Below are 16,859 nucleotides of genomic sequence, written 5' to 3' on the forward strand. Positions count from 1 at the left end.
TCACTCCCACCAGCTAACTAAGCTTCTGGGATCCCACCTCTTAACTCTTTCCTTTCCAAAGACAATGGGGAGACTTATTTCTCCACCATATACAGCTGTTATATAGGTTTTTATATATTGTTTCAGATGGTTTCTTCCAAAGCAAAAAGAACAGGAATGCCCCCTGCCTAATCTGTCCTTATCAGTCTCTATTTTGGTAGTTCATTGTAATGGTGGCTTGGGAGATGGGGCTACTTTTCCCTTCAGTACATCAGCTTTCCTCCAAGAAGGCTGTAAAGAGTTGTCCAAAGGAACCTTTTTCTCTTTGTGCCTAAAACAATCGCAAGAATAGAACCAAAATCTATAATTTGAAAAACCTCCTATCCTCATACTCGAGTCACCTATTCTCACACATTTGTCCTTTCCTTTTTTTTCCCTTGTGAACTTCAAACATTTGGATGTAAGAGGGAAAACTTCATAGAGAGAGCAGTAAGAAAACAAAAGAGGCTGAAAGCAAAGACTAAGGTATCCTAACTGGTAGCTACTGCTGCTTCCCCAGAATGAATGCATAAGGATGTTTTTTCATAATTTGTTTTTTAGTCACTGGATGGTCTTTTCATTTCACGCAAAATGAAATAGGAATACCTGGCCTGGACCTTTGTGTAGGCATGTCAAGGCTCTGCAAATCAAGCAAGGGTGACTTCCTTTATTTTACTTTCATAAACACTGCATCTTATCCTGCAAGGACTGTATCACCAGTTAAGCTAATCAGCATCGGCTAATTTTATGATGCTCTCTCCAGCAGAGAAAGATGCAGCAACAGATTTGGAAGAACTACCAGTAATTGATGCAATGTCATGATTGCCTATCAACTGCAAAAGAAAACAAATACATTCATATTATTTTAATTTTTCTCAGTCAGCATCATTCAACCAATCACCTGCTGTTTTCTACTTCTTAACTCTGGAGAAGAGGAAAACAGCAGCAAATAGAACCGCTGACCTGGATAAACACTCAATACTCAGGTTAACATTGCTAACTAAGATGAAAGCAATTGTTGCAAAGGTTCTCTTCTTTTGAAGAAAGCATTAAGAAGCCAAGGTAGCTCCTGCAAAACAGAGAGTCAGTTAAGATTTTTTCTAAAAAGGCAAGGATAGCTGTAGCTAAGCAACCTGGCTCTTCTTTGTACTGAAAGTTGATTTTCATAGCACCTTGTTTATCACTGAAAGCTCTGACAAGCTTCTACCTCATTTTATGTAATTGTCTGGGGGAGTGCCAGATTAGATTTGGTGTACTGCCGTAGAGGGACTTTTCCCACAAACGCAGATGATGCAAAGCTATTTTTGAAATAGCAGCTGAAATGCTTTTTGTGTCTACTGAACGCTCTTCAAATACTTGGGAGTTGTGTGAGCAGCTATCAATCTGACAGAACAGACAGTCTTTCTGCTTTTGGTTCCAAGAAGCACTAGCGATGTTTTCCTTATCCGTGTACTAATGAAAGCTGCTCCTCTTACTCTTAGATTGCCTCTTTAGCCCAGGATATGATATATTATTTGATAAGCATATTCATGCTATCAGTTAAAGATCTTGGTTACTGCTAAGATGAAGTATATCCTCATGCATGCTCTATACCCTAGTTTGGGTACTTCTGCTGCCATTTCCTGGATGAAATACATAGCTTCAAGAATGATGATTACTTCCAAACTAAATGTTAAATGTATTCTGCAAACCCTGCTCACTGCAAGACTGCATCACCAACATACAGCTTCCTTTTCAAATTTCTCTCATTCTGACCACATTTTTCCTAGTGAACAGGGCAGAAAACAGCAGTAACAACCCCCTAAAATTATATTGAATATGGACCACTGGTTTGTCATGACTTTGGATGATGACCTCTTTGTCTTGCTTCCCCTCCCACAGAGAGCGTGTACATGTGTGTGTGTGTGCGCGTGTAGTGCCTTTTTGCTAGTTTGACACGGGCACTAGAAAGCATCTCTGGAAAACCTGAAAAGCCTTGATGTGGGCTTTTTTTCTCCTCTCTTCCAACTACTCAGTCTCCTATTATAATCTTTATTGTTAATTGGCTCCCCCTGCAACACTTTCAGGTTTTGGTTGCCTGTAGCATTATGTACAGTTTGATAAAATGCAGTACTCCAAGATAATCTGGAGATCTAAAAAAAATAAAAAAGCTCAAAAATTTCTTCAGCCGTATTGGTCATTTTTCCTCAATTGGCTGTTTGTGTTGAATAAATACACATACAGTAGGCATAGGCATTTTTGTACATACACAGATATACACATATTATATACAGACAGCAATACAGCTTTTCTGTTTACTCTGCCTCTCTCATTCCCTCTAGATATTTTTGCACTAATGTCATTTGTGGAATACTTTTGAAACCCAAAGGGATGTCAGCTGAGCCTGCCTCACATTACAAGCTGTTGGCAGCCTCATTAAAGAGGGGGGAACAACGTGAAATCTACTGCAGTCTTCACAGACTGACGCTGCTGGCTGGAAGTGTTCGCCCGAGCTCAACGGGCTACGCTGACCGATTTCCTCAGACACCCCTGCGCTCCCTCAGCCTCGATTTTATTGTTGGTGTCTCAACAAGGATTCTAAAGTCATTACTAAAAGCACCAGCAGCTGCTGCCAGCACATATGCGAAAGGTAATCCAGTATATTAAAAGAAAAATCTTAAAGGTTTCATATATGCAGGCTTTCTTACCCCTCACGAGTCTTGCCTGTACAATAAAAATTATTTTTGAGTTGTTATTGGGTAACTATGTTTCCGTTATTTTCAGAATTATCTGCATCATCTTCCCCTCTCCCCAATTCATTTTAATTATTTCTAGTCCTGCAAGTATTACCACCTTGTCCATTACAGCCTCACAGAATCCAAATCTCTTGCCCATGTATATTTTTTCAGGCAAACTGCTCCCTATTTGGGTGTCAAGGTAGAGGACAAAGGAGAATACAGCCCTCTGCGCTCCACCATGAGTTATCCCTTAGTTCTGTGGCTCAAGAAATGAGCACCTGGCCATAGCCCTCGATAAGTGCCACAAAGGCAAGCGTGGGACTCCGGATGGTGCAGCCCATAGCAGAAGGGCTTGCTCTGGGGTGCTCTCCAGGAGTTAACAAACCCCGGGTGCACCACAGCCAGCACCACCACACTGTGGGGTTGCTGGAGCCTGGGGGTACACCCTCCAAAGACCCCATGATTGACAAGTCCAGATAAAGGAGAGCTGACACCGCAGACTGACACCATAGACCTCTCCCTGCTGTGCAACTCCCCACGGAAGGGCTTGTTAACAGACATTGTTAACGACACTGCCGGTTGAGCACTAGGTTATCTATTGATGTGCACAGTTATTGACTACAGCCCTACAGCTTTTGTGCAACTGTGGGCTAGCATTGTTTTGATTGGGTTTAAAAGGGAGTAAAAACCACATACTTTTGCTGCGGACAGGGATCCGCCGCCAGCTGGCCTGGGGACCCGAGGACCCACCCGTCAGCAAGGATGCCCCTGGTGCCAGTGGAGTGCAGAGGAGAATCCAGGGAAAACTATGGACACAAGGGGTGACCCTCAAGGAAAGGGCAGGACTGGTCGCTGTACTGAGCGCCCGTGGCTTGAGAGTCAGGGGAAACTATACTGGAAGGGTAGCCCATAAAGGGCAAGAGTGATCACTGTACTGTGCACCCATGATTTAACTGTAGACCTCTGATATGTATACACGTTCCCAGTTCTGTTATTTCTGGCTTTGCTATACTTTTATCATTGTTATAATCTCTTATCACTAATAAATTCTCACACTTGAAAAATGATGATCTCTTAAGTTCAGTAATTAACAAGTCACATCCCCTGCCTTTTATGGTTTGGGAGCAGGGTTGCAAAGGGGCAGGAGGACACACAGTTGAAATGGACTTTGACCACTACTGCAGTTCAGCTTCACCATGTGATGCCTCACCTAACTTCCTGCCTAATCCAATCAGGCAGCTTCCAGTCATCCTAAGGTTGGAAAAGGGTACCCTTGCTCTCTCAGTTCACAGGGGCCGCTGCAATATCAGCGGTGTATAAGCCCTGGGCACAAACAAGAACAAATCAGGAGGAAACATGACCTTAAACATTTAGGCAGTCAACTTAAAAATGGGAGTGATTTAGGCAGTCAACTTAAAAATGGGAGATCTAAGGTTACAGTCCCTGTTCCCCTAAATTGCTTCTGTTTTGTATTCAATTTGAATACAAAATACATAAAGTAAGATAAATAACACGTGGGAGTTAAAGGAAGAGTAGGATGTCCAAATATTTTGTGCATTTCCACCATAACATTCTTTAATTCCCTATTCATATATTTTTCTTTCAAGCAAGGATGAGCACTACAGTTTTTCCCGTCACACAGTCAGGTTCCTCTTGATGTCCTCCTAAAGCCAAATCCCAATATTACACATATATTAGCATCTTCTAGGAAATCCATACCAGAGCAAATGAAGGCTATACAGTACTTTCAAACAGTCTTTCTGCTAAAATTCTGGTCCCATCCATTCTTTCCTTTTTTCTGTCTAGCCTCAGCACATACACACCACTGATTTATTCAAATCCAACATATTCACATTTACTACAATGCATCTCTTTCAACTTATTTTTATTTACATGATAAATACTTCAGGACTTCTCCTAAAGTAGAACTTGTCTGTAAACTGCATAGTAGATTTTTGCAACTGTAAAAAGAGACTGAAATATATTACAAAATAAAGAAGCAAGCAATTTACTAACTCATAAGTTATTTTCTTCTTGTGTCTACAAACAAAGTCTGTCCCTTCCTCTTCTATATGTCACTTGCTAAAATTCCTTAGTGTTACACATGTAAGAGGGCATTTGGATCTCTGAAATACTGAGCTTTATGCCCCAGATTTAAAGATACTGGTACCTGGGCCTAAGCAGTGAGAGTAGCGCACTTAAAATTCAGATCTAAACAGGAAATTTTCCGAGACAAAGGGTTACAGAATGATCTGTAGAAAGTCTACACAACTCTGAAGCAAAACTACAAAGAGGAAGGTGGATCTAGCTTATAAACAAAACTGGAAATCCAGAGATCTGTGCTCTTGGCCTTGCTCTACTGAAGACTGACCTTGTAATCAAAGCATTCCAGCATCAGCGTGTCCTTCTGCATCTCTAAGATGATAAAAGGGATGATGGAGAACACAGTTTCATCAGCATTTATAAGACACACTGTGTGGACAGGTATTATTGCACAACTATGTAATTTACCCTTGTTCCACAGGGCAGATCCTTATGAAACCACCAAGCATGAAACACAGCACAGGGGAGCTGTGTGTAAAGACAGAACAGAGGGCTCCATTAGGCTGGAGTCTCCTAAAGTGGTGAGCATAGAAAAGAGAAAGTGTTCATCTGCAGATAGCCCCCAGCAACTTCCCATCCCCAGTGCTAATGTTATCAAGCAAGGCACCTCAGCTTCCATCCTCTTCAGATATAGGAAGGAAAAGTGCTCCCTGCCAGCGACTTTCATTCTGGGAAAGGTTTGTATTACCTATTTCGCCGTCTCATAGCCATCAGACTCTTGCTGACTTTGCATTGTTAAATGCTATGGAAAGGGAAGGACAGTTAGCAGGTTGCTACTCTATGCACAAGTTGAAAAGCCATTAATGAGGTGGCATCTACTTCCTAGTCCAAGTTATCAAGTTCTTAAGCTGTGAATATTAACTTATCTCTCATATCCAGCATTATTCGTTAAAGAATTCCTGTTCCTGTGAGTATAGATGCGTATGTGCATTTAGGCAGATCTAATGGAGGGATTAAGTTTAAGACACCTACACCTAAGCATTTAGATCTAGGTGTCACTACATCTCTAAGTGTCCTAAATACACAATGAAGATCTAGATTGCAAAAATCAGTGTAGCCTGCTGGAGCACCCAAGTAAATTCGCATTTCTTGAGTCAGGGCAGGAGCAGAACTTCCACCCTGGAACATATATTTTAATTCCTTATTGCATTACAGGAACTCATTTATGGACTATAGCACTGTAGTAGGCTAGCCAAAACAAACATGTAGCTTCCCAATATGAAAAATTAAACATCCTTCATTACATCAGCAAACATAAAATGGTTCCTATTCTCTAAAACCTCACAAACCAACTCTGGCATTGTATTGACACATCAAGTTGGACTCAATAGTTTAAGGTACTGCTCAACAGTAGCATGATTAAGACTACGTACAGCAGTCCGTTAGCTCTCAAGGAGAAGGAAAGCACCCTGCAGAATAAAGAAGGACCAAAAAAATAAGATGGAAAAACAACAGCGTAAATGAGTCTGGTAAATAAGAGCTCTGCAAAGAAGTTTACTTTGGCACAGGAAGCTTTACAACACACCCCAAATTCCCAACATGAAGAACTGATCTGTAACATATGTTTTACATTTTAACTAAAATAAACATTATTGCCTCCCTCAGTAGATTAGAAGCACCGACCACGCTCTACGCAGGAAGCTCAGGATTTTGAGAATCCCGTGCTGCTTCAAAGCTCCTCCCAGCAGTGGTGCTCAGGTGTAGGCTCTGCATTAGAAGCCCATGCCAGCCACCTCCCCATCCACCTCAGTTTCTGAGGCACAGTAAAAGGCTAAATTATAGAAGTGAGATTTTCCAGCTTTCCCACTGAGTCACTAGAGGTTGTGGAATTAAAATATTTTTTGCAAGTCACAAAAAACTTCCTGTAACCCTTAAGGTCTTCTCTCACGCATAATTTCATTCAGCATCCATTTTCCTAAATGACACACTCCACTTGCCTCATATGCAATAATCAAGTGGAAGACAGATTTTAGTAAATGTCATATGCATGAGGAAAACCCCTATTCCATGGATTGAATTCTACAGAGAAATAAAAACTAGTTTTTACTCTTGTGAAAATGAAATGAGGAGAGTGAAGAAAATTTTTTTTTCTCTCCTCCTCTGACAAATTCTTCCAGAGGGAGCGGCTTTTTGCATTATTCTCTCCAGGACACACTCTTAAGGACTTGCATTTGGAAGGGAGGTGTGATTGCAGAATTACACCTGGTTTGTTTGAGGCTGATTCTATTTTCCTGTTAAGTACACGAAGCATGATTCAGAGCCCATTATGGCAAACAGCGGGCACTGAACTAGACACAAAGTGAGTTCAGTCCCACGTAGTGGGGTTGACACCCCCAAAGGGGAGTAAAGCCCGCTACTTCATTACCTTCATTTTACTTTTGCCTTTTTTTTTTTTTTTTTTAAAGTCTTCTCATAAGATTTTTCTTTTCTTCTTGATTGCAGGAAGAGATGCAACCTAGCACCCCAACACTCCACCGACATTTCTGCTTGTACGATAGTAGGAAAAGGAAGAACACTTGCTAAAAAAAACAATTATGTTCAGGATAGCTGGAAATATTAAAGGGCAGGTTTTACCAGATCTCACAGAAAACAATATGTTCTTTCAGGAAGAAAGAGGAGATACTGAAAAAACATTCCCCTTGATTTCAGAATGGAAAGTTATAAACTAATTGACCAAGCAATAAAACCCTTTTTTCCATTCAAAGAAATATTTCATTTAAATTTAGTGTTTTTAAATGAGAGACTGCTTGATTTTTTCTTAAACTTGAAACAAAATCAAATTTTCAAGTAAAAAAAATTTACAACAATTCTAAGTTTTTCTTGCTCAAAAAATGTTAATAGATGAATTATTCAAACATAATTCTTCCCTAAATTCAGATTTGACTTTCAGAAATGATTGTGCTATGGAAAAAATAGCCAAATATCTCCTGTTTTTTGTTATGCAACTATCAACTTTCCCTATTTTTTAATATCTTATATTTTAATAGTCTTTTTTGAAACCATGCAAGTGCATCAGGTACAAGTTTCACAGAAAACAAATAAGTGCCTTTGAAAATAACATTATACATAATAATAAAAGGAAAAATCATTGAATGCATTTTGGTTTTAAAGTTTCATTGGATACATAAAACTGGCCAGGCTGAGTGATCTATAATACACTGACAGACACAGCCAGATACAGACCTTCGAAAGAAAGGGAAAGCAGGAAGGAGTTGAACAGAAACATTTAGTCAGCTCTGTCAAAATGCTGGCATTTCTATTAAAAAAAAAAAAAAAGAATTACAGCATCCAGTGCTGCCTGTTATTCCATGTAACTTAGACTTCCAAAAGCCTAGGCTTTTCTGAACAAATACTACCAGCATTTCAGTCTCTTCTATTATGTTTTACATTTCTGTCCAGTCAGAAGTGATAGACTCCCCTTACAAGACTATTTTAATTCCGAGTGTAAAATAATGGTTTGTTTGACTTGCAAGCAGAACTTCATAAATCATTTCACTTAATTTTTTTGTCCCTACAGCTAATATTTCTGCCCAATAAGCTACCTTCTGTTTTCTTTAATGCCAATATTCCTTAAACTCAGGCATTCTTAAAAAAAACAAAAACACACACAGGCATATCATTATACCTTGCACAGAAAGATCCTTTCGGCCTATAAATCACATTTAAAGACTATAAATAAAACCAACAGAATTTATACTATACAAAATTACTCATAGCAGAAAGACAATTCTTTCAAAGTTTAGTTCAGTTCCTTCATACACTTACCTCCGAACTGTTGAGATGACACTTGTGAGTGCCTGAAAACCACCCCTCACTTGAACACTGGTCAATATCCACCTTCTGCAGGTTTATGTCGACTTTAACAACACCTCTGAAAAAGAAAAAACAATCATGAACACAGTGATTACAGAAATACAAGGTAAACCGTTTTATGCCTCTGTGGTCTGGAGAGCAGAACAACATTTTTCTTCTAAATATGGAATTTGATATAATGTCTGAAAACAGAAATGAGGAGTTTTGTGTTCTTGAAGTTATGATGACAGAGATAGATTTGTATGTTAGAATCTACTGAAAATATATTACCACAAGAACTCTGTAAATCTAAAAGGATTGAATAAGTGTAAGACGGTAGGTAAGAATAGGTTACATACTGAAATAATTTAATATTCTTCATGGTTTATGATGCAGCAAAGAACTAAAATAAACATGGCTAATGACCTGCACCTCTAATCCCGAGATCGGCACTATCACCAGGGCACCGTGGGCTGCATGCACTGAACACCATGCTCCAGGCGCCACCACATGTGATCCCTGACTCCCATCACTCTGAGGTGACTCCCATGCCAAATGACAATGACATCCCACTCCTGCTCCAGGGGATGCAATTTTCCAAAACAACTGGGCAAAAGACTTTTTTCTTTATTCTCCCTGCCCCCTCCCCCAGCCTCTGTTGACTTCAATGGCAAGAAACACTAACAGAGGAAAAAAAAAAATTAAGGCCATTCCTGCTTCCTGTCCACAAGTATTATCATGCCTTATTTCCTTTCACCTCCCACTGCTTGGCCTCCTCCTGTCTGTTGCCCAGCTCAGACTGCACATGCTAACACCTAGCGCTATCCTGTTCCCCCCAAAAATGCCTTATATTTCCACCTTTCCTCAACTCCAGAAAGTTGCAGCCATCCAGAAATTAATTTTGCCCCAATGCACTCACATCTTTCCCTCTCAGATATGACAAAGCCCAATGCACTTTTTCCTGCTCATGAGTTTCTCTCACTGGGTAGTCCAGTCACATCTGGACATCCCTGTGAGAAAATTCCCACAACAGTGCCTGCTGGAGAGCTGGGCCTCTTCATCACTCACAAGCAGCACAGCCTCTCCTCCACTCTGTGGCCCTAGCTTCAGTCCTGTGCCCTCCTCCAGGACCCTTCCCAATCTTCACTCTTCCATTGCTGAGTCTATAAGGTGATATATCAACACTAAGTCCTTTCGAGGAGATGTAAATAACTAAGGAAGGCCAGTGAAACCCAGAAGTATACCACTGATGTCCCAAAAACCAAGAAAAAAAGTTTCCTACATTCATGAAACAAGCCCTCAAGAACTGTCTGAACTGCGTTAGTTCTACACCAAGAACATTTAAGTTCTCATCAAGTTTCCTCAGAAATTGTCTTGACTGAATGAGGGCAGAGCAGTGGATGTTGTCTTTCTGGACTTCAGTAAGGCTTTTGACACTGTCTCCCATCACATCCTCCTAGGTAAGCTCAGGAAGTGTGGGCTAGATGAGTGGACGGTGAGGTGGGTTGAGAACTGGTTGGATGGCCGAGCTCAGAGGGTTGTGCTCAGTGGCGCAGAGTCTGGTTGAAGGCCTGTAGCTAGCGGTGTCCCCCAGGGGTCAGTCCTGGCTCCAGTCTTGCTCAGCGTATTCATCGATGACCTGGAGGAAGGGACAGAGTGCACCCTCAGCAAGTGTGCTGATGATACTAAACTGGGAGGAGAGGCTGACACACCAGAAGGCTGTGCTGCCATTCAGAGGGACCTGGACAGGCTGGGGAGCTGGGCGGAGAGGAACCTCCTGAAGTTCAACAAAGGCAAGGGCAGGGTCCTGCCCCTAGGGAGGAATGAGCCCCATGCCCCCGGACAGGTTGGGGGCTGACCTGCTGGAAAGCAGCTCTGTGGAGAAGGACCTGGGAGTCCTGGTGGGCAACAAGTTAAGCATGAGCCAGCAGTGTGCCCTTGTGGCCAAGAAAGCCGATGGTGTCCTGGGGCAGAGTTAGGCAGAGTGTTGCCAGCAGGTCGAGGGAGGTGATCCTGCCCCTCTACTCCGCCCTGGTGAGGCCTCCCCTGGAGTACTGTGTCCAGTTCTGGGCTCCCCAGTACAAGAGAGACATGGCACTCCTGGAGAGAGTCCAGCGGAGGGCTACAAAGATGATTAGAGGGCTGGAGCACCTCTCCTGTGAAGAAAGGCTGCAAGAGCTCGGCCTGTTCAGCCTGGAGAAGAGAAGACTGAGAGGCGATCTCATCAACGTGTATAAGTATCTGAATGGAAGGTGTCAAGAGGATGGGGCCAGACTCTTCTCCGTGGTGCCCAGCAACAGGACAAGAGGCAACGGGCACAAACTGAACCACAGGAAGTTCCATCTGAACCTGAGGAAAAACTTCTTCACTGTGAGGGTGACAGAGCACTGGAACAGGTTGCCCAGAGAGGTAGTGGAGTCTCCTTCCCCGGAGATATTCAAAACCCGTCTGGATGTGATCCTGGGAAATATGCTCTAGGTGACCCTGCTTGAGCAGGGAGGTTGGACTAGATGATCTCCAGAGGTCCCTTCCAACCTAAACGATTCTGTGATTCTGTGAAAGCCTACCAGTTTCAAAGCCAACACTTTATTACAAACAGCTCAGAAGTCACCAGAAGCTGTAAGCTTGTAGTTTAATATCTAAAAACAACTTCAGTTTCCTTACTTTCTCTAAAATAAATTAGAGAATGACTTTGGACATAAAACCCTTACACCATCTTCTTGAGAGACCATGCATCTGTGACTGCTCTGTTGCTGTCTGGGTTTAGCAAAACGTCAGTATAGAACTTGTGGCAGTTGGATCATTACATGGATTCACTCATAACTGATAAGTGGTCTGTACTGATTTTATAAAACTAGTATACCATTTTAAGTCAATAGCTTCACCTACTTTACACAAAAGTTTTCATTTCTACAGTCTGAACTCCCATGACTACAAACACCAGTATCCTTTCAGGCCGCGAACCATCTTCCCAACTCCGCAAGTTATTAATCCTTGCCTCCACTGGAGCAAGGACATGAAAACAGTGCAACTTCAGCTGTGTGCTCTCTACTCCTAATTTGCTAATGTCAGATTTAAGAAAGCAAACATTTAGCATACAAGCTGTACTTACTGCTACATCAATGACAGTACTCACAATCAACTCTTTTTAATACTTTTTACCATGCCCTTCTGTAGAACTTTCAGAGGCACTGTACAAACACCACTGTTAGGAGAGGAGGAACAGTTAAGCCCTCTTTTCTCCCCCCTCCCAAGTGTGTGCGCTATGTGATACAATGAGCGGCCTGTGTAGAACCACAACGTCAATACAAAGGGATGGAAAAAAATGCCAATAGAATAAAATTTACCTAAAGGTTACCTATGACAAAGACAACACTTAAGAGACCGAGAAACTATGGACAGTATGTGCACTGAGCAAACATTTGAGTATGGCATTGTACAAGACATGATGCAAGCTGAAGAATTTGTAATATGTGTTCTAGTGCTCTGAGAGATATAAAAGAGCATGTCATCCTAATACTCTGACTTCAGATACTGGAATGAAAGTAAATGTACTTCCAGATTTTTAGCACCAGAACTGATTAAAAGTGCACGTATTATAACCATTGAAAACTTTCTTGATACAGTTATTTTGTTCAAAAATAAACTGCCAAAACCACAGAACAGTTAAGTTCGGAAGAGAATTCTAGAGATCATCTGGTCCAATCCCCTTGTTCAAGCAGGGTCAAACTCAGCATGTTGCTCAGGGCCATGTCCAATCAGCTTTTGACTGTCTCCAACAATGAATACTCCACAACCTCTCTGAGCAACCTGCTCCAGCATTCAATTATGCTCTCAGTTTAAAAAAAAAAAAGTGGGCTTTGTTTGTTTTTTAAATAGGATTGCCTGTATTTTGATTTGTGCCCACTGCCTCTTCTCCTGATCCCCACTGAGAACAGTCTGCCTCCATATTCTTTACTCTCCCCCATCAGGTATTTATATATATTGATAAGATCACCCTGAGCCTTCTTTTCTCCAGGCTCAACAGTCCCAGCTACCTCAGCATCTCCTCATACGACAGCTGCTTTGCTAGATTCACTCCAGTATGTACATGTCTGTCTCATACTGGGGAGCTCAGAACTGGACCCAGCACTCCAGATATGGTCTCACCAGTGCTGAGCAGAAGGGAAGGATCATCTTACTCAACCTGCTGGCAACGCTCCTTCTAATGCGGTCCAGGAGACCATTGGTCTTTGTTGCCACAAAAGCAAACTGCTGGCTCACGTCCCCCAGGACCTTTTCTGCAAAGCTGCTTTCCAGCTTGTCAGTCCCCAGTATGCAGTAGTGCATGGGATTGTTCCTCCTGAGGTGCAGGACTTGGCTTTCTTCCTTTGATGACCTTCATGAAGTTCTTCTCTGCCTGTTTCTCCAGCCCGTTAAAGTTTCTCTGAACGGGAGCTTAACCATTTGGTCTATTAATCACTCCTCCCAGTTTTGTATCATCCGCAAACTTACAGAGCTGCACCCGGTCCCATCATCCAGGTCATTAAGATGCTACAATATTGGCCCCCAACATCAACCCCCGGGGTCCACCACTAGTGACTAGTCTCCAGGTGGACTTCATGTAGCTAATCATAACACTGAGCCCAGCATTTTAGCCAGTTTTCAACCCACCTCGCACTGTTCACTTATCAGTTTATCCTTCATCAGTTTGCCAAGTGAGGATGTTAGGGAACACAGCGTCAAAATCAAGTCAAGATAAATAACATCCACTGTTCTCACTCCATCCACCAAGCCAGTCACCTCATCATAGAAGGCTATCAGGCTGGTCAAGCATGATTTCCCCTTCATAAATCCATGCTGACAACTGTCCCTTGCCTTCTTATCCTTTATGTGTTTGGAAACGGTTTCTGGGAGGATTTGTTCCATCACTTTTCCAGGGATCAAGGTAAGGCTGACCAGCTTGTAGATCCTTCTTGAAGATGGAAGTGACATTTACTTTCTTCCAGTCCTCAGGAACCTCCCTGAATGACCATGACATTTCAAACATTATCAAAAGTGACCTCGCAGTAACATCAGCCTGTTCCCTTGGTACTTGTGGACGCATCCCATCAGGTCCCACAGACCTGATGGTCAGCTTGTTTAAATATTTCCTAACCTGATCCTCCTCCACTGAAGTAAGTCTTCCTTGTTCGACACTTCCCATCTGGTCTCAGGAGCCTGGGATTCCTGAAGGCTGATCCAACCAATAAGGACTAAGGTAAAGTAGGCATTCGGTACCTCTGCCTTTTCCATGTCCCCTGCCCAATTCAGCAACAGGTACACTTTTTTCCTAGTCTCCTGCTGCTACTGATGTATTTGTAGAAACCTCCATTGCTGCCTTTCATGTCCCTTGTCAGGTTTAACTCCAGACAGGCTTTGGCTTCTCTAACCCCTTCCTCGCATGCTTGGACAGTGTGTCTATATTCCCCCAGGGTCACCTGTCCCTGCTTCCACCTCACTTCCTTTTGCATTTGAGTTTAGTGAGGTGCTTCCTGTTCAGCTGTACAGGCCTGAAAATTTTATGTAACTTTAAAGTATTTTCATCATACTTTGTTTTTCAGAAAAAATGCAGAAAGCTTCCATTTGACACAGAAGCCATTTTCCTTTCCTACTCTTGTGTTAAAACTTTTAAAAGAGCATTTGCCTTTCACCAAATCCAACCTTCATGATCCCAATACAGACAAACACTTCTATCATTTCTACCTATAACTCCTCCCTTCTCTGCAGTTCTTCACTAGCACAACCTGAGCCTTCTGATACGATTAATCTGCTCCGATTTTTCTTTTTCCTCATAACTTTATAAATCATTAGAATGAAAGTCTACAGGAAGGGAAAACAGTGCCATCCAGAAATAGGCATATGGAAAAAATCTCTCCTAAACTACATGGTGTCCAAGAGGTCACAGACTTTTCACTGTGTGTATTTATCCTTTTTCATTAGTCCTCTGCAATATATGTCCATGTTTCCTGGTAAGACCACAGACCCTGTTCTACCTTGCCAAAACTGTAACTACTTGAGGATTTACAATGCTTTCAAAAAAAAGTTTTTATAAGTGTTGATGTGGCATTTACAGAAGGCATCATTATGGCACAAGCCTTTTACAGCATTCATTTGGGATGTCTTGCCATTTTAACACACCATCTCAGACTTCTACCCCATCATTATTACATATAGAGTACACTGATATGTACATGCTGATCTATTTCTGAAATTCATCTGTGATTAATAGATAGCAGGCACAGCCTGGTTAGCCACCCGCATTTTTAGTTATTTTTGATTCAGCATTCGGAGAAATGGAACATATGGAAGAACACATTCTCCTTGTATGTAGAGGGACCACCTACCTCTAAATGTTATATTTACTGAATTAACTGGGAAGAACTGCAACTCTGCTATCTTGATAGAAGTGAACAAGACACAAATGTCAATGGTATGATAGTAAGACTCAACTTGTCAACATAACATATTCATCCTTGCTGACAGTGCTGCCTGGCTGAACTCAAGCCACAGTGGTAAGTTAATAATAACATTACTGGCAATTGTGGACCATCTGGCAAGTTAAGTATATTTTGTTAATCTCCTTACAACTATAAATATTTGTTTTCTGTCACAATTTTACAGTCCTTACACAAAAAAAGCTTAAAGATTACATGCATGTGTTTAACATTTTGGACATCCACAAATAAGAAAGAATTAGTTGAATTGTGCATAATGGATAACCATTGAAGAATGATGCCATCAAGGATTCTCTGTCAGGTCAGAAGGTTTGATTTAAGAGGCTTTCATGTCTATCTTAATTTCCAGTACCACTGTTTGTTGGCATTCTGTTTGCCTTGAAATCTGTGCCAGAAATTGATTTAGGCTTATTTTCCCAGCCTACTAGCTAGGTCTTGATAGTTTCAAGAGTTATAATATTTCATTGTAAAAATGTGTTGTAAAGCCTATATCTACAGAAGATTTTTTGCCTGTACTGTCACAAAATTAAAAAAAAAGTAGAAGGAGCATGTACTATTTCTCCCATACTGCTTAAGCAAGAGCTACACAGAATAGCTTGCCAATGTTTAAATGGTGATAAACAATATCTTTGTCCTCTAGATCTTGGGAAGCTTCTTTGCACAGAGGTCAGCACAACTCAGCTGAACAGGTATTCAAAGTTTGTCTTCCAGGTTTTTATATTTGTTTTTGTACTGGTAAGCATTAAAATCAAACAGGACAAAAGAATATCAAATATATGGATAAGATCCCTGTAATAATTTAATCAGTTCTGCTTATAAGCTGTATATAGGAGGTATGATAAGTCTATTAATTGCAGAACCAGAGAAGCCCTCTGGAATTTTGAACTCAAGCGGAGCGCATAAAACAACAGCTCCTTTAACATTACATAACACTGGAAAAAAATCTAAGTTATAATGATCCTTTTGAAGGGTTTCAGCAACAGCACATGTATTTTATTTAACTGATGTCACATAAGACTGAATCCCGTGCAAGAAGGAATCTTGCATGCCTTCGTAGATCATAAATCTCTTCATAGTGTGCTGCATTACAAACCAGAAAAAACACTGCGGGGAGTTTAAACAGCCAAATACAAACGCCACAGGGCTCTCCCCAGTCCTAACTAAGGAATAAGGCATGGCTATCATGCTAAAGCAGGTATCATCTGCCTCACCATCTTCAAGCCTAAATGCATACCCAAATTCTTCCTGCCATATTAATTCCCCTCACACGGAGTCCTCTGCACCTCTTCCTTATCAAGAGCCAGAAGATGAGAAAAAAATAAATTCTCTGCAGATACCCCAAACCTGAAAATCGAGCTCGCATCTCTAGAAAAATGCATGCTGTAATTAGTACAGCCCAGATTTTCAGGGCAGGCCCCCTTTCTGAGCTTTCTTATTTTTGGAAGATGACACATTCAAGAACACTAATTTTCAAAGGGTGCCCACTACCTGAAACCTGAGGCCCCTTCAAAATATCTCCAACTGGGCACCCCAGAAAAGAAGTTCCTTGTGTCAAATTCACAAGTGACTTTCAGCCATGAGTTTTACTGGTAGTCACCAGCTCCTGTCGTTAGTTCAAGTTACTTTGAAAATTAAGATTCGGGCTTACATTTTTGAAATCATTATCTTTGCACTGTAGGTGTGTAACGTGTCCACCTAGATGCACAAAAGACTACTGAAATACAGCAATGATTTCGCTCTGGTCACTGAACTT

The 16,859-nt window shown here is 41.4% G+C and overlaps 1 protein-coding gene across 1 annotated transcript in view; it reads right to left on the reverse strand.

Moving 5' to 3' along the window:
• Window positions 1-16,859, reverse strand: part of GPR158 (G protein-coupled receptor 158) — a 219,095-nt gene that overhangs the window by 193,885 nt on the left and 8,351 nt on the right. The window contains exon 2 of the mRNA XM_009679769.2: window positions 8,604-8,709. Coding sequence (XP_009678064.2) covers window positions 8,604-8,709 — 106 coding nt within the window. The remainder of the gene's footprint in view (window positions 1-8,603; window positions 8,710-16,859) is intronic.

Source organism: Struthio camelus, chromosome 2, assembly GCF_040807025.1.
Source record: "Struthio camelus isolate bStrCam1 chromosome 2, bStrCam1.hap1, whole genome shotgun sequence".
NCBI lineage: Eukaryota > Metazoa > Chordata > Aves > Struthioniformes > Struthionidae > Struthio > Struthio camelus.